Genomic DNA, 25,216 nt, shown 5'->3' with positions numbered 1-25,216 from the left:
AGCTTCAGTGGCCCCTAAGCTCCTCCAGCCCCTTTCCCTCCCAGAGGAGTCCTCCTTGCCTGCAGGCATCCTGGGGCTCCTGAGGTGGTAGGAGCTGAGTTCCAGAGTGCTCCCAGCCCCTGGATCTCCTCCCCCTGAGTGCGGGGTGCCCTCCCGAGGAGCATCTCTGGCCAGCAGCTGCTTCTCCCTGCCTGGGCATTGTCCCCTGGCAGCTCTGAGGCTGTGCTTCCCCTGGGTGGCATTGCTCAGGGCTGGCTCTGCTCAGCAGGAGAAGGCTCTCCCTGGCAAGCTGAGCCCCAGCAGCCTGCTGGCTGAGCTCTGTGCTGCTGCTGTCTCCCTGCAGTGTGCTCAGGCTGTGGGTGGCAGCAGCCATCCCTGCCCCCAGCTCTGCCCTTCCAGAGGTGGTGGCTTTGCTGTGCTAGCCCAGGGCAGGGAGTGCTTGCAGCCAGGTCCAGGCTTCCTTGTCCTTCCTCTCCACCTCTGCAGGGTGCTGCTCAGGCTGTGTCTCAAGGGTGGGAGCTTGCTGCAGGCTTCCTCCAGGGAACCTGATGCTTTGCCTCAGCTCCAGAGCCCGTGGAGGTCCAGCAGCCCAGCTCCCATTCCTGGAGGGTGCTGAAAGCACCAACCCTGCTCTGCTGCTTTGTTGCTCTCCTTCCTGCCCCAAGCCAACAGACGCCCATGCCAGGGATCAGCTTTTGACTTGCCCAGCAATTGGGCCTGCTTCCCTTGGCCAGTGCCACCTCCAGTGCCAGCCCAGGGCTTGTGTTCCCCAAATGGCTTCCTGCCCCAGCTGCACTTGTCAGAGCTGGGCAAGGGAAGGCTTGCTTGCAAACCTTGCCAGGGCTGAGCTGCTGCCTCTGGGCCTTCTGCTCTGCTGAGGGAGATGTCCATCCCTGGCAGCAGGGCTGGATCTCCAGGAGAGGTTTAGCATTGCAGAGCAGTAGGAGAGCTGCTTGCACACAGCCCTTGAGCTGCTCTGGGGCTCTGGGAGGCAGAGCTGGGCAAATGCTCTGTGTTGGCAGAGAGGAGCCTGCTCCTGCCAGGCCCTGCTGGGCCTTCCTCTCCTGGGGCTGTGCAAGAGGAGCATTGCAAAGCAGCTGCTCCCCTGTGCTCTCAGGCTGGAGTCTGTCCCAGAGGCAAGGTGCCTGAAAGAGGAGCCCCAGGAGGTTTCAGTGGGGAGTCAGTTCCTGTTGCTCCTTGATTCCTCCAAGCCCCTTGGCTGCCCTCCTCATCCCCCTAGAATGTTTGACCCTGAGGGTGCTGAGAGCCTGGCCCAAAGTGCCCCGGGAGGGGGCAGGTTTCCCCTGCCTGGAACCACTGCAGCTCAGGTTGTTTGGGGCTCAGAGCCACCTGCTCTGCTTGCAGCTGCTCCTGCTGAGGGCAGGGGGCTTGGGCTGGCTGCCCTTGGAAGGTCCCTGCCCCCCTCAAGGAGTCATCCAATGGAACTCTCTCCCCAGGCCGGGAGGCCAGGCTGCCTCTGCACATCCAAGGGGAAGGCCGAGGGCCCTGGCTCTGCTTCAGCCTGGAGCAGCTGGACCTTGGGCAGGTGTTGCTTGGCTCCACCAACAGCTATGTGGTGAGCAGCAGGGGCTGGCAGGGCTTGGGGGGAAGTCCCACTGTGGGCACAGGCTGGGAGAGTTGGGGCTCTTCAGCCTGGAGAAGAGAAGGCTCCAGGGAGACCTTAGAGCAGCTGCCAGCAGCTGGGGAGGGACTTTGGAGAAGGGCTGGGAGTGCCAGGGTGAGAGGGAATGGGGTGAAGCTGGAGGAGGGCAGCCTGGCCCTGGAGAGAAGGAAGAAATTCTTTGCAGTGTGTGGGGGGGAGGCACTGGCACAGGTTGCCCAGGGAGGTCATGGGTGCCCCCTCCCTGGAGGTGTTCAAGGCCAGGCTGGATGAGGCCTTGAGCAGCCTGGGCTGGTGGGAGGTGTCCCTGCCCATGGCAGGGGGCTGGGACTGGATGAGCTTGAAGGTTCCTTCCAGCCCAACCCCTTCTAGGATTCATTCTCTCCAGTTCTGGCTGCTTTGCATGAAACCCCCACAGGCAGAACTGTCCTTTGGTTTCTGCCAAGCAGCAGCAGGCAGCAGCTTCTGCCTCTTCCAGCTGTGAGGTGTTTGACCAGGACACACATCAGCCTCCTGGGAGGGAGAGAGGGAAGGAGGGAGAGAGGGAAGGAGGGAGAGAGGGAAGGGAGGAAGGGAGGGAGGGAGGGAGGGAGGGAGGGAGGAAGGCTCCTCAGGTGTTCCCATTGGATGTCTTGCAGGTGACTCTGCACAACAAAGGAGCCATCGATGCCTCCTTCAGCTTGGTCCCTCCAAGTACAGCTCTGGGCTCCTGCTTCAGCTTCTCCCCCTGTCAGGGCCTGGTTTTGCCAGGTGGGTCCCAGGTTGTCCAGGTCTGCTTCTGTCCCAGCAGCCTGGGGCACTTCAGAGAAGAGTTCAGCTTCCGTGTGGAAGGATCCCCTGAGCCTGTGACCCTGACTGTCAGGTGAGAGGCTGCTTGAAGCCCCCTGTGCTGTGAGAGCAGCTTTGCTGCATGCCAGCAGCAGTGCAAGCTGCAGGCTCTGCAGTGCTCTGCAGCCAAGCCAAGGCCTCCTCTGCTGTGTCCCCACAGGGGCTGTGTCTCTGCACCTTCTCTGCACTTCGATGTCCCTTGCCTGCGCTTCGGGGACGTCTCCTATGGTGAGTGTGGCCTGGCCTTGGAGCACAGCCTGAGGGCTCTGCAGCCCCAGAGTGCAGCCTCAGAGCCTCCAGCACCTGTGGCCCTCCAGAGCAGCCTTCAGGATGTTAAAGCAGGGCTGCAGGTTGCTCAGGCAGTGTTTTGCCATCATGAGATCCAAGAGGCCCCAGGGACTAGCAGCCGGTGTCTTGTGGTGTCCCTCATCAGCCCCAGGCTGCCAGTCCTTGGCAGCAGGATGGCTGTGACAGTCCCAGGAGGGCCCAGGGGGTGGGATTGCAGGAGAAGGGAGTTGAAGCTGTGGACTAGCCTGTGCCTGCTGTGGCTCAATGTTGTTGTCAGGCCTGGACACCATTTCCACCCCCACCCCCCCGAGCTGTAGTGTCAGATGTTCATTGGGGCTGGGAGGGCCACTGGGTTTCCCCTGCCAGGCAATGTGGCCAAGGAATAGCTCTGCCTCAGGCCCTGGTGTGCTCAGAGCCCTGGGCTCCTTCTCCTTGCCCAGCAGAAGCCCAGCTCTGCTGCCTGAGATGCAGATTCTGGTGCTGCAGTTGAGTCTGACAGAAGGCTTTGTCCTGAGGGGGTCTCAGGTGTGCATGGGAAGCCAGTTCTGGGCTGCTTGAAGAGCCAGGAGCAGCCTGGCCAGGATCCCTCTCTGTTTTCCTCCTGCTGCTGGACTTGTGAGAGGGCTGCTGGCCTTTGCTGAGCTGCATCCTCCCCTCCCTCCATCCCTGCTCTGCCTCTTGGTTTCCTTGTGAAGAGCCAAAGCAAGAGGAATGCCAGCAGGCAGAACCAGGGGATCCAAGAGGAGAAGTGTCCTCATTAGCTGCTGGCATGGCTGAGGCCTTGGCAGCTGAAGGCTTCCCCCATGCCCTGCTGGCCACACTCTCCTGAATGCAGCCCAGGAGAGCCTTGGCCTTCCTGGCCAGGAGGGCAGCTGGCTGCCTGATGGGGAATGAGTTGTCCCCCAGCAGTGCCAGCACAGAGCTGCTTGGCTTCCCCAGCAGCTGTAGCTCCGAGTGAGGAGAGCCCAAGCCCCAGTGCAGTCTGAGCATGCCAGGCTCTGGGCAGCAGGAGGCAGAGGAGCTGTGTGCAGAGGTGCAGAGCTGTGTCCTCTCCCCTAGGCTTCCCTCACAGCCTGTCCTGTCGCCTCACCAACGCCTCCCCGCTGCCCCTGGCCTTCGCCCTCCGCCTGCCCGGGGATGGCACAGCAGAGCCCAGCGTGCCCAGCGCTGCCCAGCTGCTGGACAACTCTCTCCCCTCCTGGAGGAGGGCAGCCACGGGGCTCCTCAGGCCCTGTGAGTTCACCATCAGCCCTTGCAGAGGCACCATCTGTGCCAAGAGCTTCGTGGACATCCAGGTAGGGAGCGGTGGGGCCAGAGGGGCTTCGGCAGCTGGGGCTGAGGCTTCCCTGCTCTGGGAGAGGGCTTCAGTGCTGCTGCCTGGGAGGGTGAGGCCAGGCAGAGCCCTGCAGCAGGGCTGGCCTCTGGCACCTTCCTGAAGGAGCAGCCTTTGGATTCTGCAGGCAGAAGCTGCAGCTCCTGCCCCACACTTGGATTGCCTGCAGTCATCTCAGTGGCACTGCAAAAGCTCTGGCAGCTGAGCAGCTTCTGCTGGGCCAAGCTTCTGCAGCAGCTTCCCACTGCACAGCTGGAGTGCTTCTGCTGGAGTCAGCAGCTCTGCCCTGCACTTCTGCTGCTCAGGGAAGAGCAGAGCCTGGGCCCTTAGCTGCCAGGCAGTGCTGAGCACAAGATGGCTCTGCTGGTGCCTGCATTCCTCTCACACAGGGCCTGGCAGCTGCCAAGGACATTTCTCCAAGCAGCTCTTGCCAGCAGCCTTGTGGTGCTGCCAGAGCCTGTGCTCTGCACATGGAGCAGCAGACCTAGGGCAAAGCCCTCCCTTTGCTTCCCAGGGCATGGCAATGGCAGGAGAGCAGCTGTGGGAAGTGTTTGGTGCTTTGCTCTCCCCCCAGGTCACCCTGTGCTCCAACACCCTGGGCACCTACGAGCTGGCACTGGTGGTGGATGTGGATGGTGTGGGCCAGGAGCTGCTCTCACTGCCCCTCACAGCCAGGTACCAGCACTTTCCTTGCAGCCCTTTGGCTCTCCTGGTGCATCCAGCCCCTGCCATGGGGTCTGCTGGCTCCAGCTGCACAGGAGAAGGCTGGCTCCAGGAGCTGCTTCTGGCCAGCCAGAGATGGGAAGAGCAGGCTTTGACAGCAGCCACCTTGAGGAGCATCTGCCCAGAATGGACAGGCCTGGCCCTGAGCCCTTGCCTAAAGGGCACAGCAATCCTGTGAATGATTGGCACTGCCCCTCCCCTGGCACAGCCTGGAGCCATTTCTCTTGTCCTCTCCCTTCTTCCTTGGGAGCAGAGCCCAAGCCCCAGCTGGCTCCAGCCTCCTTTCAGGGACTTGTGGAGAGCCAGGAGGGCTCTGCTCTGCCTCCTCCTCTCTAGGCCAAACCCCCCCCAGCTCCCTCAGCTGCTCCTCCCCAGCCCTGTCCTCCAGCCCCTTCCCCAGCTCTGTTGCCCTTCTCTGGCCCCACTGCAGCCCCTCAGTGCCCTTCTTGGGGTGAGGAGCCCAAAGCTGCTGCCAGGATGTGAGGTGTGGCCTCAGCAGTGCTGAGCCCAGGGGGCCAATCCCTGCCCCGCTCCTGCTGGCCACAGCACCGCAGGTCCAGGCCAGGCTGCTGGGGGCACTTTGCAGCCTCTCTGCCCCAGGCAGCTGTGTTCTGCTCCCTGCCAGGCCGTCTCAGGAGTCAGGAAGCCTCTCCTCTGCCAGTGTCTCCATTGCCTTTGGCCCTCTCTCTGCCCAGGTGTGTGGTTCCTGCTCTGCGAGTGCCCAAGCCCGTGGTGACCTTCGGCCGCTGCTACCTGCAGCTCCCTGCCCAGCAGCTGCTGACCCTGGTGAACGACAGCGACCTGCCAGGCTGCTATGCACTGCTGCCTCAGGTTGGCATCACCCCCACCTCCTGCCCCCAGGGCTCAGCCAGGCTGTGCTGGGGAGAAAAGGCCTTTGGGAGAGAGAGACCTTGATGCTTTCCAGTGCACTGAGAACAGGACCCAACCCGAATGGGACCTTAGGGAGCAGGGCAATGGGAACCCTCCTGAAGGGCAACCTTGGGCAGCCCTTTGGGAAGCACTTTGTGCTCTGGGCTCTGGGCTGCTGTCATGCAGGAGAGCTCAGGGGGTGGGAAAAAGCTGCTCTGCCAGCCCAAACGTGGCTGCTGGTGAGTACAGCAGCTTTGGGAGCCCCTGAGGATGCTGAGACTGTCCAAGGCTCCCTGCTTGTTTTGTGCCTTCCTGCCAGGCCGGGCTGTGGGGGGCTCTGAGCTGCCTGGGGCCCTGCCAGGCCGGGCTGTGGGGGGCTCTGAGCTGCCTGGGGCCCTGCCAGGCCGGGCTGTGGGGGGCTCTGAGCTGCCTGGGGCCCTGCCAGGCCGGGCTGTGGGGGGCTCTGAGCTGCCTGGGGCCCTGCCAGGCCGGGCTGTGGGGGGCTCTGAGCTGCCTGCTCTAGGTGCAGATGTCCCTGCTCAGTGCAGGGGCTTGGAGTGGAGGAGCTTGAAAGGTCCCTTGCAGGCCATGCCATGCTGTGCTCCTCCCCCTTCCAGGAGCAGCAGGAGGAGGCTGCTGTGCTGTACTCCAGCTCTGTGCCCTGTGGCATCATTCAGCCTCACAGCTCCGTGGAGATGCCCCTGACCCTGGTGGCCCAGGCGCTAGGGAGCCAGGACACTCCTGCCTCTGTGGCTGTCTTTGGCTGTGCAGGACACCCCCTGGTGAGTCTGCTCTGTGCCCCAGGGCTTGCTGGGGCCTGAAGGGTAGAGGGCTGCTGGCAGGGCAGAGGGAACTTGTGCCAGAGGGATCCCTGGCAGCGGGTGGCGGCGAGAGGAGAGGCAGGGTGGTGCCCTCTGGGCTGGTGAGCAGAGTGTGCCACAGCAGGGCACTGGGGACAGGGCAGATGGGCTCATGAGCCAGCAGCCTCCCTGGCTCTCCTCCTCTGCTGTGAGAAGAGCAGCAGCAGCTGCTGCTCCCGTGGGGCTCCTGGGGAGGAGCACCCAGGGACAGCCCAGAGTGCTGCTGAGGCAAAGGCTGCCTTGGGAATGAGCTGAGAAGGCTCTGCAGCAAAGGGATGGCTTGGGGCAAGCCTGAGCAGCAGCAGGGCTGGAAGCAGGCACGGGGCACAGGCAGGAGAGCTGCTGCTGGCACAGCAGGCTGGGCAGGCTGGTTTCTTTCCCCCTGACAACAGCAGCTTGTGGCTTTCAGCTGGGCTCCCTCCAGAGCCCACCCTTGCTGCAGGCCTCCTGGGTCAGGCTTCCAACACTGCCAACTGCCAGCAGGCAGAGCTCTCTCCTGTCCAGGAGCAGCCTCAGAGCTGTCTAATCCTTGCCAGCTTTCCCTAGAGTGTGGTTTTTTTCTCTCTCTCCCCCTCCCTGCTTGCTGGAGCAGGAAATCCACCTGGTGAGCATTGGGCAGGGCCCAGTTGTCTCTGTGCAGCCCCAAGAGATCAACTTTGGCAGCATCCCAGTTCTGCAGGACGTCTCCCGCAGTCTGCAGCTCTGCAATCAGAGCCCCATCCCTGCAGCCTTCCAGGCAGAGGTGGTGAGTATCTGGAGAGGCTTCCAAGGGAAATGGCTGCTCTGTGGCCACCTGGGGCTTGGTTTGCATCTGCAGCTTTCCCAGCTGGCTGCCTGAGAGAGCAAGCAAGATGTTCCATCCCCAGGTGGCCAGAGGAGCCTGGCTCTGGGGGCAGGTTCAGCTGGGGCAGCCTTCAGGAGAACAGAGCTTGAGGAGATCTTGGAGCAGCAGTGAGCCTGGAGCCTGTTTCCAAGCTCTCCCTTTCCTTTGTGGAAGCTCCCTGGCTGTGGGAGTCATGGTTTTGGAGCTCTGGGATCACAGAATGCCTTGGGTTGGAAAAGACCTTTCAGATCCTGCAGGCCAAGCCTGAACCCAGCACTGCCAGCTCAGCACTGAACCGTGGCCCTCAGCACCACAGCTCCAAGGCTTTGAAATGCCTCCAGGGATGGGGACTCCACCCCTGCCTTGGGCAGCCTGGGCCAGGCCTTGAGAGCCCTCCAGAGGAAGAACTTGTTCCTCATGCCCAACCTAAAGCTCCTCTGATGCAACTTGAGGCCATTTCCTCTTGTCCTATTGCCTGGGAGGAGACGCTGAACCCCCCCTGGCTCCAGCCTCCTCTCAGGGAGGTGCAGGGAGCCAGAAGGTCTCCCCTCAGCCTCCTTCTCTCCAGGCTGAACAAGCCTGGCTCTCAGCTTTGAACTGAGGATGGGGTTTTGAGCAAGCTGCTCGACTTGGAGATGTCCCTGCCCAGGGCAGGGGCTTGGAACTAGAAGATCCTGCAGGTGCCTTCCACCCCAAACCATTCTGTGATTCTCTGATCTTCTCCCTGGGACTGGCTGGAGAAAAGTCAACTTCTTGCAGCCTCTCAGTACTTCAAGAGGCCTCTGAGCAAAAGGCCTCCAAGGAGACTGGAGGAGGAACCAACCTTCTCTTGAGGCCGGGTGTCCTTTGGGCTGGGGAAGTTTAGACTCGAGGTGAGGAGAAAGCTTCACTGAGAGAGTCATTGCTCATGGGAATGTGCTGCCCAGGGAGGTGGTGGAGTCCCCATCCCTGGAGGTGTTCAGGAGGGGATTGGAGGTGGCACTTGGTGCCATGCTCTAGTCATGAGGTCTGTGGTGACAGGTTGGACTGGATGATCTCTGAGGTCTCTTCCAGCCTTGGTGATACTGTGCCATGGGGGGCACTGAGGAGAGTCTGTGAGAGGAGGGGGGCACAGGGGGGTGTAAGCTCCTGCAGAGGTGCTGTTTGCAGCCCCCCTGGCTCAGCTGCAGGCAGGTGAAGCCTTTCTGCTCTGTTCCCCTCAGCTCCTCGCCCCAAGGGCCCCGGTTTCCAGCCTCAGCTGGGCTCTGCCTTGTCTTGCAGGCTGGCAGAGGCTGCTGCTGGAGGGTCGAGCCCAGCCGAGGAGTGATCCCCGCCGAGGGCCAGGTGTCTGTGTCTGTCACAGCCCAGCTGGACGACACAGGGCAGTTCCAGGCCGAGGTGCAGCTGCTGGTGGAGCACAGCCGTGGCTACGGCATCCCCGTGCGGGCCCTCGGCGTCGGCAGCACCATCGTCCTGGACAGGCCCTTGGCTCCGCAGCTCAGCCTGGGCACTCGCTTCAGGTAGGTGTCCCTCAGCTCCTGCTGCTGCCAGGGGCTCAGCCAGGGCAGCTCGCTGCAGTGCCCAAGGGATGCTGCCCTGCCCACAGCAGCTGAGAGGATGTGCTGGGGAGGGTTGGGAGCCTTCCTCAGGGGCAGGACCGTGAAGAATGCTGTTGATGACTTGGCTCAGCCAAAAGGCCCCCAGAGAAGGCCAGCACAACTTTGGTACAGCTTGCCCAGGCTCCTGGGCCCGGCTGGGAAGGATCCCCATCCCAGGCACCTTCAGCAGCAGCTGAACGATTTGGGCAGAGGAAGGGAAAAGACAACTCTAAACCTGAGCTCCCCTCCAGAGCCAGAGCCCAGGAGCTGCAGTTTCTGCTTCGGTCACAAGATGGACTGCCTTGAGCTGCTGCCTGCAGCAAAGGCAGAGCAAAGGGGGGGCAGGGGGGAACCCCAAACTCCGGAGGCTTTGCCTGAGCTCCAGAGGCAGGTTCCTCACACAGCAGTGTTCAGGTGGGGAACTTCTGCTCAGGGCAAGAGGCTGTGCCGGGAGCTGCAGGCAGGCAATGTCCTGAGCCCAAGCCGCGCTCTGGGTGCAATGGCAGAGGCAAAGCGAAAGCAGGAGCTAAGCTTCCCCCTTGTCCGCAGCGAGAGGGAAAGTGGAGCCGCTGGGCAGCGGCGGAGGGGAGGCTCCAGCAGCACTCCCCCAGCCGGCCGGCAGCCGGGCAGAAGCAAGGGGGGAAAGGGAAGGGTTTCCCACCCCCCTCTCTGGAACTGCCGCTGGAAACAAAGCGGAGCAGCGGCAGAGCAGCGAGCTGAGACGGAGCCGAGGAGCTCCTGAGCAGCAGCAGCAGCAGCAGCAGCACAGCGGGGAGCGGCCAGGGCCCTGCCCAGCAGCTCTGCTGCTGCCTTGGTGCCGCCGGCGAGGCCGGAGCCAGCTCCGTGCGGAGCCTCTGTCCTCTCCCTGCCGCTGCCGCTCCGGGCCTGCGGCAAGGAGGAAGGGCTCTGGGGCAGCCGGGGCTGGGCTCGGCTGTGCCCCGTCGGGACAGCTCTGCAGGAAGCTCTTCCTGGCTGGCTGCAAACAGAGCAGCTGCTGGGAGGGGAGAAGCTCAGGGCCAGGCAAGGGCTGGCTCCTGCTGAAGCTTTGAGCCGGCTCAGCCTTTCCGAGGGGGTTGCACTGCCAGCTGTGTGGTCAGACGGCAGCGGCACCAGCTGGGGGAGCGCTGGGCAGCAGCAGCTCTGCTCACCTTGTCCATCTCTGCTCCTCTTGCAGCCTGGCTCCCTGCTGCTACAGCTTCCAGGTCACCAACCGAGGCCGCCGCTCCCAGCGCCTCTACTGGACCCTAGGAGGCTGCTCCCTGCCTGCCCAGCGCGGACAGCTCCCTGCCCTCAGCAGCACCGAGGCCAGAGCTCCCCCCCAGAGCCTCGCAGCTGCCTGCCCTGTGTTTCAGCTCCGGCCCAAGGTTATGGAGCTGAGGCCAGGCCAGACGATGGAGGTGATGCTGGAAGCCTTCTCCAGCACTCCCCAGGTGAGCTCCCTCCCGAGGGCTGAGCCTTCCCCATCAGATCACCTCCCCTGGGGCTTGTCCTGCAGTCACAGCATCAACCAGCCTGGCAGAGACCCCCAGGATCACCCAGTCCAACCTATCACCCAGCCCTGTCCAATCCACCAGAGCCTGGCACTGAGAGCCTCCTCCAGGCTTTCCCTGGAGACCTCCAGGGGCGGTGACTCCACCACCTCCCCGGGCAGCACATTCCAGAGGCCAATTCTCTCTCTGGGAAGAACTTCTTCCTACCAGCCAGCCTGACCCTCCCCTGGCACAGCTTGAGGCTAGCTCCAGTTCCATCCCAGCAGCTCCTCCAGCTTTCTGCAGCGCTGTGCACAGCCAGGGCAGAGTCCTTTGGGGCAGGGCTTGTCCCAGGCAGCACAGACCTGCCCAGAGCTTTGTGTGGCTGTTGGCTGCAGCAGGATGGCCTCTGGAGCTCAGCAGAACTGGGCTGCAGCAGAGGCTGTGGAGGGCAGGGGCAAAGAGGGAGCAGTGAGTGTGACTTGAGGGCAGTGGCAGGGCCGTGGCTGGCAGCTGCAGGCTGTCTCCTGGCCCCCTGCTGGCAGCCCCCCTGTGCCCTGTGGCTTCTCCCTGCAGGCGGTGAGGGAGCAGCTGCTGTGCCAGGCCGCGGTGGGCGGCGAGGCCAGGAGGAGACAGATCCTGCAGGTGGAGCTCAGCTGCCAGTTCGTTGCTCCTGCCCTGCAGATGTCCTCCACAGCAATCTCTTTCCACGTGGAGAAGGTGAGCCTCTGGCTGGCATCCTGGCACTGAAGCCCTGGCTGCTGGCTGGAAGCTGTGGGCTGCCTGTGCTGGGCTTGCAAGCAGGAGGGGAAAGAGCTGCTCCCAGTCCCCAGGGCTTTGGCTGATGACTGCAGCAGGACCAAGCTTTGGCCATTAGCACTGAGGTCCTTCCTGGCTCCCCTGGGGCTGGGAACAGCCTCAGCAGCTCGACTCTGCCCTCCTTGGTGTAGCACCACTGAGAAGAGTCTGGCCCCACCCCCTGGTCCCTTTGGCTCCTGCTGAGCATTGCTCAGCTGCCCTCTGGGGCTGCTCTTCTCCAGGCTCAGCAGCCCCAGGCCTCTCAGCCTTTGCTCCTCAGGCAGATGCCCCTCAGCATCTTGTCACTGTAGCAGGGGCAGCAGGTGCCTGGAGGGTGCTGGCTGGCTGTGCCTGGTCAAAGGCAACCTTAGGCTGCTGCAGGCCCTCCCCTGCCTCCTGCCCAGCAGCCCTGCTTTGAGGAGGCTCCTGGAGCTGGAAAGGTTGCAAGGGGTGCAAGCTAGGTGACTGGAACTCCTCTTGTGCTGCTGTCCCCAAGAGAGGACACAGCACTGGAGTCAGATGCTCTGGGCTCACACTCTGGGCTTGATCTTTTGGCAGCAGCTGCCTCCTCTCGGGGTCCCCTTCCCTGCCTGGCCCATGAGGCTGTGCCCCTGGCCCCTGGGCAGTGCTGTGGTTTGCAGCCAGCAGCAGCTGTGCTGTGCTTAGAGAAAGCCCTTCCAGAAGGGCAGAAACAAACCCAAAGAGTCCAGAGGAGCTGTGCTGAGCTGTGGGGGCTGAAGGCTTGGAAAGGCATCAGAAGGGGAAGGAGGTGCCTGGGCACTTGAGGTTGCTTGATGCTTCTCTCCTGTGGCTGCAGCAAGCAGGGGATGTCCTAACTCCCCTGGCCCAGCCTCTTGCTCTGAAGAACATCTGCCCCCTGCCACTCAGCATGGTCCTGGCCTTAGGGCAGCCCTTCTCCATCTGCGACGTGGAGCAGCAGCCCCTGCCTGCAGATGCTCAGGTGAGCAGCCCTGGGCCTTGTTGCTGCTGGAGTGGGAAGAGGGAGGGCTGTGCTGCTGTGCTGCTCTTGGGAGGGCCTCCAGGAGAGACTTGGCTTCTGTGGAGTCAGCAGAGGGCTGGCCTGAGCTAAATCAGGTTGGAAATGAGCTGCTGGAGGGAAGAAGATACCCTCTGAATGGGGAAGAGAGCCATGGGATGCTTTGGGTGGGAAGAGACCTTTCAGCTCAAGAAGGCCAACTGGGAACTCCTCACTGCCAGCTCACCACTAAAGCATGGCCCTCAGCACCAGATCCCCAGGACTCTGCCATGGGATGGGGACTCCACCACTGCCCTGGGCACCACTCCTGTGCCCTGCCGGTGCCAGCCCTGCCAGGGCCAGGCTGCAGTGCTGGGAGGAGCAGGGCAAACAGCCTTGGTGCCAGGGTGCTGCTCTGGGGGGGGCTTTGGTGCCTCTGCTGCAGCCTGAGGGGGGCTGGGCCAGCAGTGGGGTGGGGCTGGCACAGGCAGGCCCTGCTGGAGCCACACTTGGGCACTGCCATGGTTCATGCCCTGAGCCCTGGGGACGGCATCCCACGGCTGCTGGATGCTCTTCCTCTCCTTGCAGCCCATGAAGCTGGAGGCAGGGCAGGAGCTTCAGCTCTGCATCAGCTTTAACCCTGCTCATGAAGAGGGTTTGCACTCCTGGCAAGTGGAGCAGGCTCTGAGGATCCAGTTCCTGGAGCACCCTCACCAGGAGCAGGTCCTGCTGCGGGGAGAAGTCTGCTGCCCCAACCTGCACTTCCAGAGCATGGCTGTGGACTTTGGCTGCATCCTCAATGGCACTGGAGCTGTGCAGAGCCTGGAGATGAGCAACTGCAGCCAGCTGCCTGTCTCCTACTGCTGGCAGCTGCTGCCAGACAGCCAGGGCAGCCAGCTGAGGTATGGCCACCTCTGCCCTCTCCTTGCAGCTCTTCTCCTTCCTGCTGTCCTGCTTGTGCTTTGCAGAGACCAAGGTGCTTTCCCTGGGCTCTGGCCAATTGCTTTCCCCTTGCCCTGGTGGGAACAGGAACAAGCCCTCCAGCTGAGCTCAGGCTGGCTGCTCAGGGCACAGGAGTCCTGCAGCACTGTGATGCTGGGCAGCAGACACTGTTCTGCAAGGCAGCCTCTGAGACGCTGGCAGCACTTCTCCTGGAGCCCATGCCCCCCAGTCCTGCTTTCTCTCTGGAGCTCCAAAGCCCTGCTTGGGCCCTGGGACAAGCAGATACAAACTGGGAGCTCTCTGCCTGCCCTGCCAGCCCCACCTCTTCTCATTCCAGTCCTAAGAACCGACACAGGAACTGCCCCCAGGACGCTGTCCAGTGCTGGCTCCCCAGCTCGGGAGAGCCAGGGACCTCCTGCAGAGAGTCCCAGGGAGGCTGCAAAGCTGCTGAGGGGCCTGGAGCAGCTCTGGGAGGAGCACAGGCTGAGAGCCCTGGGGCTGTTGAGCCTGGAGAAGAGCAGCCCCAGAGGGCAGCTGAGCAATGCTCAGCAGGAGCTGAAGGATGGGGGCAGGAGGCTGGGGCCAGTGCCTGGTGCCCAGTGCCAGGGCACGGAGCCTGCTGCCCCCTGGGGCTTCCATCTGAGCAGGAGGAGAAACTTTGGCTGTGTGGGGGCTGGATTGGCTGCTCAGAGGTGAAGCCTGCCTGGCACCCAGCCCCTGCTCCAAGAGCCTCCACCTTCAGGCAAGCAGAGGCCACTCCTCTGTCCCCTCAAGCACAGCTGCTCTGCTGCTGCCAAACCACAGGCATCCTCTTGCCCCCTGCCCTTGAGCTCTTGCCCAGCACTCAGAAGATCCCTTCTGGGCTTGCTCTTCTGCAGGCTGCACAGCCCCAGGGCCCTCAGCCCCTGCTCTCACCTTGTCTCTTTAGAGACAAAGCCTCAGCTCCTGGGGCTGCTGCAGGGACAGGACAGAGGCTGAGGGCTCCATCGCTTCCTGGCTGCAACCTGGCTGGTAGCTTCTTTTCCTTCCACCTTCCCCTGACCTGGAGTGGTGCCAGGGATGGGGCATCTCCCCCCTCCTCAGGCACCCTGGGCCAGTGTCTCCCTCTCCTCAGCATCCCAAATGTCTGCCTTGTGTCTGCTCTGAATCTCTGAGCTCAAGCCTCCCCCCACCCTGGGCCTGGCACACCAAGCCCTGCTCCCAAGGCTGTCCCCAGCTTCCTTGTAGGGCACTGGGAGTGCTGCAAGGCCACCAGAAGGTCTCTGCTGGGCTCTGCCCCTTTGCTTCTCAGTCTCCCTTTTGCACAGTGTGTGTCTGGTTGCCCTTCCTGGTGCCCTTCCTGGCCCCCAGCCCTGGCCTCTGCCCTGTCTGCCAGCAGCCAGGTGCCTGCACTGCCCCTGTGCCAAGCTGGGCAGCCCAGAGCCTGGCCCTGCTCCATCCTGGGCTGGAGCTGCTGGGCCAGAGCCAGTGCTGAGCTCAGAGCAGCAGTGGCCAGCCAGGAGCTGCTGGGGCAGTCTCCCCTGCCTGCCCCTGCAGTCCCTGCTCACAGGGAGCTTCTGTTCCAGGTGCAGCCTCCCGGCCCCAGCAGCGCAGGAGGAGAGAGCCTGCGGGCAGCGCTCGGCCTCTGCAGGGAGCAGCTCCGCCCATGGGGGTGTGGAGGAGCCAGCCCAAGCCCTGGGGGCAGTGGGGGACCCTGCCCAGGAGCCAGCAGATGCCCAGGACTGCCTGGAAGCAGAGGTAGCTTTCCTGGGACACCTCCCAGCTTGCCCCCAGAGCCCTGCTGCTGCCAACCTCCCTTCTCATGGCCCCGCGGCCACCTGAGAGCAGGAAGGGCAGCAGGGCCAGCAGCTGGACACAGGGCTGCTGGGGAGGGACAAACAGGACAGTCTGGCTGGGGGAGGCCTCCCTCAGCTCCTCCTGGCCTCTGGAGAGTTTGGGCTGGGTTGTTTCCCAGTGTCAAATGAGGCTTTTACCTGCATGCTGCTGGGAAGGCTTTGAGCTTCCTTCTGTGCCAAGCCCAGCACCGATCCCCAGGGGCCACCTGCTCAGCCCCAGCCATTGGCACATCCTGGCCTTAGCCAAGGGCTGGGATGGCAGAGACAGCCCCAGAGCTGTCAGGGCTCAGGAAGGGACCTGACCCAAGGGGAGACTCAGCCCTGCCCAGTGCTTTGTCTGCCAGGGAGATGTAGCTCTGCTTAGGCCCAAGGCTGTCCCAGCAGCGTTCCTGCAGAGCCTGCTGGTGGCCAGGCCCCAGCACAAAGCACTTCTGAGCTTCCTGAAGCAGCAGAGCCTCTGGAGCTGGAGGAGCAAGCCCAGAAGCCTCTCTCAGAAACAGGGCTCAGAAGGCCAGAGCCAAGGCTCCCTTTGCAAGCTGGCACCTCTGAGGTTAAAGACAAGCTGCCAGCTGCTGCAGGGCAGGAAAACATCTCAGCTGCCTTCTTCAGGAGGGTGTCTGGAGAATAATGACCTGGTGGAGCTCCTCAGCTCTCCAGCAGCCATCAGGGCATGGAATGAAACCAAAGCACATCTGAAACTGGAGAGCTGGGCCAAGCCCTCCCTCAGTCCTCCTTTGCCTGTGCTGGGGAGTCTCAGGGGCAGCTGTGTCCCTGCTTTGGTCCTGGAGAACCTAAGCTGTCCAGGCAGGAGCTTCTCAACATGTTCTTTGGGCAGGAGGGAGCAGAGCTGGACTGGCACCAGGCTGCCAGCTGCCCCCTTGGGCTCTCTGCCAGGCTCCTGCAAGCTTGTGTGTAGGAGGTGAGGATGGAGCCCAGGCCTGGCCTGGGGCTGGCCTTGGAGCCACACTCAGCAGATGCCATGGCCATAGCCAGACTTGATTTGCTCCCAGCTGCCATCTCAGCTGCCCCTGGCTTGAGGAGGTGCTGGAGCCTGCAGCAGAGTGCTCTCACCCAGAGCAGCCACTTGCTCACTGCAGCCCTTGGTGCTTGCTTTGCAGCTGCTGTCCGGTGCCACCCAGCAGGAGGGGGCCCTGGAAGGTGCTGTGCAGCAGGAGGGGGCCCTGGAAGGTGCTGTGCAGCAGGAGGGGGCCCTGGAAGGTGCCCTGGAAGGTGCTGTGCAGCAGGAGGGGGCCCTGGAAGGTGCTGTGCAGCAGGAGGGGGCCCTGGAAGGTGCTGTGCAGCAGGAGGGGGCCCTGGAAGGTGCTGTGGAAGCTCCCAGCCCAGCTGGGATGAGGCAGCTGATGAAGCTGAAGGAGACAGAGCCCCACAGGCTGGGATTGGAGGAGGTAAGTGGGAAGCTGCCTGGCTTCCAGCCTTGCAGTGGGAGAAGCAGTTCCACAGCTGGGACTGCCACTGCTGGCCCTCAGCACTGCTCACAGAGTGGCCTCACATCCCTCCAGGCAGATGGGCATGGAGAGGCCATGCAGGACATGGTGTAGGGCTGAGCCAAAACACTCCTTGTGCAGCAGCTCTGGGGGCATTCACAGCACCCCAGCATGCTGGGGTTGGAAGGGACCTCTGGGCATCATCAGTCCAAGCCCCTGCTCCAGCAGGGCACCCACAGCAGCTTGCCCAGCAGCACAGTGCCCAGGGGGGGTTGGAAGCTCTCCACACCAGGAGACTCCACAACCTCTCTGGGCAGCCTGCTCCAGGCCTCCAGCTCCCTCACACCAAACAACTTTCTCCTCCTCTTCACATGCAACCTCCTGGGCTCCACTTTGTGCCCACTGCCCCTTCTCCTGTCCCTGGGCACCACTGAGCAGAGCCTGGCCTCAGCCTCTTGCCCCCCACAGCTCCTTTGTCTCTTGCTGAGCATTGCTCAGCTCCCCTCTGGGGCTGCTCTTCTCCAGGCTCAACAGCCCCAGGGCTCCTCCCAGAGCTGCTCCAGGCCCCTCAGCAGCTCTGCAGCCTCCACTGGACCCTCTCCAGCAGTTCCCTGTCTCTCTGGAAGTGGGGAGCCCAGCACTGGAGCCAGGACTCCAGAGGTAGCCTCCCCAGGACAGGGGAGAGGGGCAGGAGAATGTCCCCTGGCCTGCTGGCCACAAGCTGCACATCTTCTTCACCCTGTCACTAAGCAAGTGCTGGAGAGGACATTTGCCAGTGGCTTCTGCTGTAGCATCTGGAGAGACAGCAGAGTGCAGATCAGAGAGTGAGGAGCAGCAGGAGTCAGGGGAGCTGGGCTGGAGGCCCCCCTGGCTGCAAGGCCTCTCAGCTTAGCACCTGGTGTGATCCTCCAGCCAGTGAGGAAGGTTGGAAAGCCAAGTTGTGCAGCAGAGAGAATTTCTTGCTGCCAGGATCCCTCCCAAATGACTTTAGTGTGGTGCATTGATTAAGTTCTTCCCAATCCAAGTGCTCAGCCCCCTCCCCTGCTCAGCCTCTCCCCCCACTCAGCCCCTCCCCTGCTCAGCCTCTCCCCCTCTCCTCCCCAGGTGTTCGATGTGCTGCCACTCTACGGGCTGCTGCAGCCAGGCCAGAGCCAGCAGGTCACCTTCAGCTTCTTTGGCCACCCCAACGTTGTGGCCTGTGCCAGGGCCCTCTGCAGGGTGCAGGGAGGCCCCAGCTACGAGCTCAGGCTGCGTGGGGAGGCCTCGCTCCTCAGCTACCACCTGGACACCACGGAGCTGGACTTTGGGCTGCAGGTAGCGCAGGCTTCTCCTTGTCTGGAGCCCTCTCTGCTGGGGGCTGCCCACTGAGCCCTAGGGCTAGCTGCTGTGCTGGCTCCAGGCCTTGGAAGCACCACCTTGGAGTGATGCATTCTGCTTCCAAGCTGCTCTGGAATGGCCATCCCCACCCCACCCGAGCTGGGAAGTCTGAGCGGGGAGGTCCCTGCTGCCTGGGGGCAGGATGGACTGGCTGAGCTCTGGAGCTCCCTGCTGCCTGGGGGCAGGATGGACTGGCTGAGCTCTGGAGCACCCTGCTGCCTGGGGGCAGGATGGACTGGCTGAGCTCTGGAGCTCCCTGCTGCCTGGGGGCAGGATGGACTGGCTGAGCTCTGGAGGTCCCTGCTGCCTGGGGGCAGGATGGACTGGCTGAGCTCTGGAGCTCCCTGCTGCCTGGGGGCAGGATGGACTGGCTGAGCTCTGGAGCTCCCTGCTGCCTGGGGGCAGGATGGACTGGCTGAGCTCTGGAGCTCCCTGCTGCCTGGGGGCAGGATGGACTGGCTGAGCTCTGGAGCTCCCTGCCAGCCTGGCCCCTTCTATGCTAAGTCCTTCTCAAGGCACTTGGCTGCTCTCTGCTCTCATGCTTGGTGCTGTCCCTCTGCAGGGTGCCCCAAAGCTCAGCTCCTGTGCAGGGCCCAGAGCTCCCTTGTGGCTGGGGGTCCCCAGGTGAAGCTGGCAGAGCCAAGTGCCCTCCTCTCCTGCTGCTCTGCTGTGCTGCCTGCCTTGGCTCTTGTGCCAGTGCCAGCTGCAGGAGATGCCCAGTGCCAGGCCTGTCTCTAACTGCCCGCTCCTCTCTCCTCTCTGCAGCTGTGGGACTCGCTCCTGGAGGCAGAGGTGACCCTGCAGAACAGTGGGAAGCTGCCCTTCACCTTCGTGGTGCTGAGCCCTGGCACGGCCACTGCCCGCAGCCCCCTGCCCGGCGTGCCCCTGGTGGTGCCCAGCACGGTGAGGATGGGGGCAGCACAAGGGACTGTGCCTGTGCCTGTGCCAGCCTGCACTGCCCTGGCTGGGCTTGGAGGGAACAAATGGGGAGAAAGAGAAGAGGAGAGGAAGATCCCCCAGCAGCAGCCAGGGCTGGGAGCTGCCTCTGCTGAGGGGGATGGAATCACAGGATCCTTGGGCTTGGAAGAGGCCTTTCAGACCCTCCAGGCCAGCTGTGCCTCAACTCCAGCCAAGCCTTTCTGCTGCATTCCCTCCCTCCTCTCCCTGCAGGGCTGCCTTGAAGCCGGCCAGCAGCAGGTGCTGAAAGTCTCTTACCTGCCAGAAGTGCCTGGGCTCTTCTGCAAGGCTTTCCAGCTCCAAGTGGGTCACCTGCAACCAGAGGAGATCTGCCTGAGAGGAGAGGGAAGCTTTCCCAGGATCTGCCTGCACCTGCCCAGGAACATCCAAGGCAAGCACTGCCTGGCTGCTCCTCAGGATGCTCCCCTGCCTCTTCCCCCATCTCCCACAGCCAAGCCTGGAGGCTGCAGGGCTCTCAGAGCAGCACTGGTTGCTTCCTGAGTCTCTGGCAGTCCCTGGGGGCTGTGTCCCGGCAGACTCCCTGCTGCAGCCCTGCCGAGCTGCTGGGCGAGACGCAGGCAGGGCTTTGGGCAGGCTTGGATGGGCATCAGCTGGCAGGGGCCGAGCTGCTGCTCTGGGGGAGGAAGCTGGGCAGGGCTGAAGCTCAGGCTGCAGGCAGGAGGAGCAGCTCCCACTGCCCAGAGCTGCTGGAGGAGCGTTGCTGGGAGAGGCGGTGTGGGGAGGGGGCTGCCCAGCCGAGATGCCCATGCTGCCACCTGAGGGGGGGTTTCTGCCCTCAGGAAACAAGAGATGGGAGCAGATTCTCAGGGAGCTGAGAGGGGAGCTGGCCCAGGACAAGGAGAGAGAGAGAGCAGATGTCCTGGGGGAGGCTGCAGCCACAGAACCACCCCCAGATGACTCGGACGCCACGGTGAGAACAGCTGCTGCCCCGTGTGGCACCTGCCAGCCTCTCCCCCTTGTGCCATGGATCCCCTTGGAGCCCACAGCAGGCTTCTGGGTGCCCTGCTAACAGGTGGGCCCTCCCTGCCACACTTAGCTGGGACATCATCAGCTCAGCTCTCCAGCTCTGCTAGTTGTCCCTGCTGGAGCTGGAGGAGCTTCCTGGCAGCCTGGGGGGAATCCTGCAGGCCCTGCTCCTGGGGATGAATTGCTGGGGCCCCATCTCTAGGCTGCTTCTTGCCCCCCAGCCAAGCTCTGCCAGGTGTGCAGAGCTTGAGAGCAGCAGCCTGAGCCAGCCCTGGGACTGTGATCTCGCTGCTCATCTCCAAGAGGCAGCAGCAGCAGCTTCCTCCTGGCCTCCTTGGCAAGAGGGCTTTGCTCCAGGCTGCTCTGGCACTGCTTGGGGGCAGGCCAATGCCTGGAGCTCTGGCAGGTCCCTGGCTTGTCCCTCTGTGTCTGGCCAGATCAGCTTGGATTGCAGTGCCTGGGCAGCTGAAGGGGCTGGAGTTGGTAGCTCTGGAGACAAGGTCCTGCCAAAGAGAGCTGGAGGTGTCCCAGGCAGTGGGGCAGGAGGACTCCCTCAGCCCTCCCAACAAGAGCAGGCTGGGAGCCTCCTGGGGAGCTGAGCCCATGCCCTGGGAAGGCCCTTGGCTAAGCAGTCCCTGTCTTTCCTTGCCTCAGCTGGACACTGGGCTGCAGGTGCAGCTGGAGGACATCCTGCTCAAGGAGCACATCCTGGAGCAGCAGGCAGCTGTGGCCTGCAGCGCCCCAAAGGAAGCTGCCTTGAGGCTGCCTGCTCGCCGCAGGCTTCTCGAGTGAGTAAGGACATCCCTGGCCGTCTGCAGGTGCCCTGGGGGTGACAGCCAGCAGTGCAGCCCTGCTGCTGAGAGCTGCTGGGCTCTGCAGAGCCTGGAGCAGCTGTGGCCAGCAGCAAGGCTTTGCTCCTGAGAGCTGTGCCCTGCTGCCTGGGAGCAGCTGAGTGTCCTCGCTTCCCTGAGCTGTGGAGCTGCTCTCAGCTCCCCACAGATGCTGGGCTCTGTGCCTAGAGCTGAGGGGACCCAGTGCAGACCATGAGGCCCCTCCAGCCAGCCCAGACACCATCCCTGCTGGGCAGCCCTGAAAGAGGCAGCTCAGAGCTGGCTTCCTGGTGCCACCAGACCACATCTGACCCGAAGGGCAGGTTGGCAAAGTCTCCCTCAGGGGCCTTGGCTGCTGGTGGGACTGCAGGGCTCCCCTAGGTCGCTTGGTCCTTCCCTCTGCTCCTTGATGCTGAGCAGTGGGAGCAGCAGGCTCCAGCTCAGGCAGAAGGTGCTGTGCAGAACAGATCCTGGCTGTGTTTTCCCAGTGGGATGGCTCTGGACAGGACCTTCCTGTGGCTCTCACAGGGGTTGGTGGCTGCGGCCCCTGGGGCTCTGGGGACAGAGCTGGGTGCAGAGTGGTGAAGATTTCCTGGGGGGGAGGGGGAGGGAGAACTCTGCTGACAAGGTCCTGAAGCAGTTTCAGGGGTGGGCTGTGGGCCAGGCTCAGCAGCTGCACTGAGAGCAGTGGAGGTGCAGTGGACTTGTGTGCAGTGGCCCAGGAGCTGTGGGCAGTGCCCACTGGCAGCCAGCTGTGCTTGAAGGTGCCCCTGGGAGCTGCTAGAAGCTGGGCCCTGCCTTCCCTGGCACCGGCCAGAGTCTTGGCAGCAGCTGCTCAGGTGTTGGGCTCCAGGGGCTTGAGCTGAGTCGTTGCCCTGGAGTTGCACCTCCCATGCCATGGCAACGTGGCCAGGCTGTGGGCTCAGGAGTGCCCTCCCTCCTCCTTGCAGAGCTGAGCTGCCTGAGTACATCCTGGACTTTGGCTGCGTGGGGCTGGGTGGCATCCACAGGCGCAGCGTGAAGGTCACCAGCCTGGGGCACTTCCCTGTGTCCTTCCAAGTGCCTGGGCAGCTCCTGTGTGGCACAGGTAGGCAGTGCTGGAGACCCTTCCTGTGGCCTTGCAAGAGCTGCCTGTGGCAGCTCAGCCTGAGCCACTGCCACGGAGAGCTCTTGGGGAGCTTTGTCCTGCTGGGGACCTGCTGCTTTGGAGCCTGAGTTCTGCTGGCCAGCAGTGCCCAGGGGCCTGGCCTGCCTGTGGCTGCCCTAACTCTGCCCTGCAGGGGCTGGATGGGCTGCTCACCTTGGGCACCTCTCAGCACCTTCTGCTCTCGGCTGCCAGCAGCAGCAGCTGAGCTTCTCTGGGTGCTCTCTGGCCTTGTGCTGCAAGGAGCTGGAGCCTGGGTGCTGCTGAGCTGCTTGGTGTGAAGTTCCTGAGGTCGTGGCACTTGTGCTCAGCCCTGGCTGAGGAGACAGCCTGGCAGGGGCTGTGCTGTATCCAGACAGGCCTCTGGAGCGGCCCTTGAGGCAAGGCTGCAGCAGCACCAAGCGCTGCCCTGCTGTGTCTGCAGGGTGCCCAGAGGCCTCCCTCAGTTGTTTCTAGGCAGCAGCAGGGCATGGGCAAATCTTAGCTGGGAATTCTCCTTTGAAGAGGTCTGAGTGTCCTTCCCTGGCCTTGCTGCAGCTCCTCAGCTGAAACCTTTTCCTTTCCCCCCTTGGGGCCTGGGCTCTGGCTGTGCCAAGCTTTGGGCCTGCAGCGGTGCCGGGGGAGAAGGAGCAGCAGCAGCTGCTCTGGAGAGGCAGAGTCCTTGCCAGGGCTGCCAGCCAGGACACTCAGGTGGCCCTAGGCTGCTGGTGCCCCAGCTGCTGTCCCCTGTGCCTCAGCTGCTTCCTGTCCATCTCTTGAAGGCTTCAGCATGGAGCTGGAGCGCGTGGAGCAGCTGCCCTGCTCCCAGAGCAGGAGCTTCACCGTGTGCCTGGAGCCCCAGAGTGCCACCCTGCCGCTGGGCCAGGCGGCCCTGCTGCTGCCCATCCAGGTGCCCTGTGCCTCCTCCCCTCCCTCTGCCCTCACCCCCTGCGGGGGCAGGCTGGGGCCAGCAGCAGAGGCCAGCTGGAGCTCACCTGGCTGCTCTGTGCCTCACCAGGTGACAGGAGGCCCCACGGTTCGTCTGCTCCTGCGTGCCAGGGGGGTTGTGCCCTCCCTCTGCCTCTCCAGGGCCAGGCTGGACTTCTCCCCTCTCCAGTGTGGGCAGTGCCAGGAGGAGACCACTCGGCTCTACAACCAGCTGCCAGTGCCCTGTCAGTGGTTCCTCAGCAGGGAGGAGCCTGCTCAGAAGGTAAAGCACAGACACTCTGCCACTTGCATCTTCTGGGCTGCCTTTCCTGCTTCTCTCTTGCCTCCTCTGCTCCTCTGGCTGCTTCAGCACTTGGGCTCCAGCTGGGCTGAGGAGGCTTTGGAGGGTGCCCTGGGCCTGTTGAGCAGCTGCTGCTTCCCTTCTCTGCCACCTTCAGCCCTTGCTCCTCTCGTCAGGAGCAGCCTCCCCTGCTGCCTCTCCTGCCTCTGCCTTTGGCCACCAGTTCTAGGCCAGGGCTGGCCCCACCTGATTGGGATGGGTGCTCTGAGGCCAGGAGTGCCAGCACTGCAGGAAGCCAGCTGTGTCCTGCCAGAGCAAGGAGACCTCAGCCCCTGGTTTCTGTGCTCAGGTGGACAAGCCTTTGGCAGCCAGCAGGCGTGGGAAGCTGCTGCAGGAGCCCAAGGCCAAGGCCGGCGTCTTTGAGGTGCTTCCCTCAGCTGGAGTCCTGGCCCCTGGGCAGTGGTGCAACCTGCGAGTCAGGTTTTGCCCCGTGGAAGAGGTGAGCTGGGCTGGGGTCCCCCCCAGGAGGTCTGGCAGGGCAGTGTGGGCAGGAGAGCCCAGGCTGGGAGCAGGAGCTGAGCCCTGCCCCCACGGGCAGCTTGCTGCAAGCTCAGCTTCCCCTGCTGCAGCCTCTGCAGAGGGGGCTTGGGGAGCCAAGCCCTGAGCAGAGGACTCCCCTCCTGTCTGGCCAGGGAGAGCTCCTCTGCCCCTCTTGTTCAGCTGCTCCTTGCCCGCCACAGCGCTGCCAGGGCTGGCTCTGGGCACCACAAGCCTGCAGACCTTTCTGCTGAGCACTGCACTGCCCCAGGAGTGGTGCCAGGGATGGGGCATCTCCCACCTCTGGGCACTCCTGCTGCCCACAAGAGGCAGATTGCCAGCAGCCTGCAGAGGGCAAAGGTTACAGCTCTGTGCTCCAGCACTGCCCCTGCCCTTGCTCCACAGAGCCAGCAGCCTTTTGTGGAGCTGCTGGGAGAGGCAGTGCTGAAAGACCTCCTCTGATGGGGCAGGCTCCAAGGAGCTCTGCTCCAGGGCAGCTGAGGAGAGCTGGAGGTGCACAGAGAGCAGGGAGAGGTTCAGCTGCTGGCAGCAGCACTCCTGAGCCAGCAGCCTGCTCTGCTCTCCTGGCAGGGCCAGTCCTTTGGGGAGTCCCTCTGCCCAGCCCAGCCTGGGCTAGCAGCAGCTCTCCCACCTGGCTCCTGGGGGATCAGAGGGCCCTGGGCTATGCTGAGCAGGCTCAGGCTGAGCAGCTCTTTGCTCCAGGTTCCCTCTCCAAAATGCAAGGCAAAGCCCTGTGCTGCTGGGGGGCATCTCCCCCGTGGGGCAACCTGGGCCAGGGGCTCAGCACTCTCAGCATGCCAAGTGTCTCCCTTCCCTGAGCCTGACTCTGCCTTTTCCAGTTTCCAAGCAGCCCTCCTTGTCCTGCTTTCTGTTCTCCATTCAGCTCAGAGGTGCTGCTGCCAGCCCTGGCCTCGGGGCACAGGGGGAGTTTGAGGCCCTGGCACTTCCTGGAGGAGCTTTCTGCCCTTCTCTCTTTTCAGAAGCTCTACAGGAGCAACCTGAAGATCCACATCTGCCACAGCAGCCAGCACCTCCAGCTGCTGGTCTCAGGCAGTGGGCTGGAGCCACGGCTGGAGTTCCAGCCTGAAGTGCTGGAGCTGGGGCCAGTGCTGCCATCCAGCCCTGGGGCACAGGGCACAGTGGTGGTGAAGAACCCTTGCAGCTTCCCCATCGAGTTCTACTCCTTGGAGTATGACCTGCAGTACCTTGCTGAGGAGCAGGTAAAGAGAGGAGCTCTGCTCCCCACATCCACCTTGTGCAGCTTCAGGGCACTGCAGTGTTCCCAGCCTTGTGCCAGGGAGATGGAGACAGGAGGCAGGGCACAGCCTGGGGGGGTGGTGGTTCAGAGTTAGCCTCTTCTGCTGGCAGGCTGTGGAGGGGCTTGGCTGGTCCTGCAGTTGTGAGGAAGGCAAGAGGGGGAAGCTGGCCGGGGCCGGGGGGGTGGCTGGGGCTGGGGCCGGGGCTGTGGGCGGGGCTGGGGCTGGGGCTGGGGCTGGGGCTGGGGCTGGGGCTGGGGCTGGGGCTGGGGCTGTGGAAAGGGGCTGGGGGGGGTGGCTGTGGCCGTGGCTGGGGCCGGGGCCGGGCCGGGCTGGAGCTCCAGCAGTGCCTCCCAGGGGTGGTTTCTCCTCCCCATGCACAGATCCTGAGGGCGCTGGAAGGCTTCGACTGCCGCAGCACCTTGCTGCTGCCTCCTCGTGCCCCGGGGGAGCAGCTGCCTCCAGAGCTGCTGCAGCTGTCTGGGGGCCAGAAAAGGCTGCAGGATCAGCAG

The 25,216-nt window shown here is 63.4% G+C and overlaps 1 protein-coding gene across 1 annotated transcript in view; it reads left to right on the top strand.

Annotated features, from left to right (window-relative positions):
• Nucleotides 1-25,216, top strand: part of LOC137455227 (hydrocephalus-inducing protein homolog) — a 49,806-nt gene that overhangs the window by 11,037 nt on the left and 13,553 nt on the right. The window contains exons 9-33 of the mRNA XM_068165847.1: nucleotides 1,458-1,576; nucleotides 2,260-2,483; nucleotides 2,610-2,677; nucleotides 3,797-4,032; nucleotides 4,645-4,745; nucleotides 5,489-5,624; nucleotides 6,281-6,445; nucleotides 7,116-7,268; nucleotides 8,607-8,845; nucleotides 10,098-10,353; nucleotides 10,969-11,112; nucleotides 12,008-12,151; nucleotides 12,755-12,979; nucleotides 16,251-16,349; nucleotides 17,493-17,702; nucleotides 18,531-18,668; nucleotides 18,936-19,113; nucleotides 19,523-19,653; nucleotides 20,364-20,497; nucleotides 21,490-21,626; nucleotides 22,445-22,572; nucleotides 22,681-22,872; nucleotides 23,240-23,389; nucleotides 24,429-24,668; nucleotides 25,088-25,142. Of these exons, the coding sequence (XP_068021948.1) occupies nucleotides 1,458-1,576; nucleotides 2,260-2,483; nucleotides 2,610-2,677; nucleotides 3,797-4,032; nucleotides 4,645-4,745; nucleotides 5,489-5,624; nucleotides 6,281-6,445; nucleotides 7,116-7,268; nucleotides 8,607-8,845; nucleotides 10,098-10,353; nucleotides 10,969-11,112; nucleotides 12,008-12,151; nucleotides 12,755-12,979; nucleotides 16,251-16,349; nucleotides 17,493-17,702; nucleotides 18,531-18,668; nucleotides 18,936-19,113; nucleotides 19,523-19,653; nucleotides 20,364-20,497; nucleotides 21,490-21,626; nucleotides 22,445-22,572; nucleotides 22,681-22,872; nucleotides 23,240-23,389; nucleotides 24,429-24,668; nucleotides 25,088-25,142 (4,002 nt within the window). The remainder of the gene's footprint in view (nucleotides 1-1,457; nucleotides 1,577-2,259; nucleotides 2,484-2,609; nucleotides 2,678-3,796; nucleotides 4,033-4,644; nucleotides 4,746-5,488; nucleotides 5,625-6,280; nucleotides 6,446-7,115; nucleotides 7,269-8,606; nucleotides 8,846-10,097; nucleotides 10,354-10,968; nucleotides 11,113-12,007; nucleotides 12,152-12,754; nucleotides 12,980-16,250; nucleotides 16,350-17,492; nucleotides 17,703-18,530; nucleotides 18,669-18,935; nucleotides 19,114-19,522; nucleotides 19,654-20,363; nucleotides 20,498-21,489; nucleotides 21,627-22,444; nucleotides 22,573-22,680; nucleotides 22,873-23,239; nucleotides 23,390-24,428; nucleotides 24,669-25,087; nucleotides 25,143-25,216) is intronic.

The sequence above is a fragment of the Melanerpes formicivorus genome, unplaced genomic scaffold (genome assembly GCF_026170545.1).
Source record: "Melanerpes formicivorus ecotype bairdi unplaced genomic scaffold, bMelFor1.0.p_v2 SCAF_93, whole genome shotgun sequence".
NCBI lineage: Eukaryota > Metazoa > Chordata > Aves > Piciformes > Picidae > Melanerpes > Melanerpes formicivorus.
Note: the sequence above shows the minus strand (reverse complement) of the source record. Positions and strands in the feature narration are given on the sequence as shown.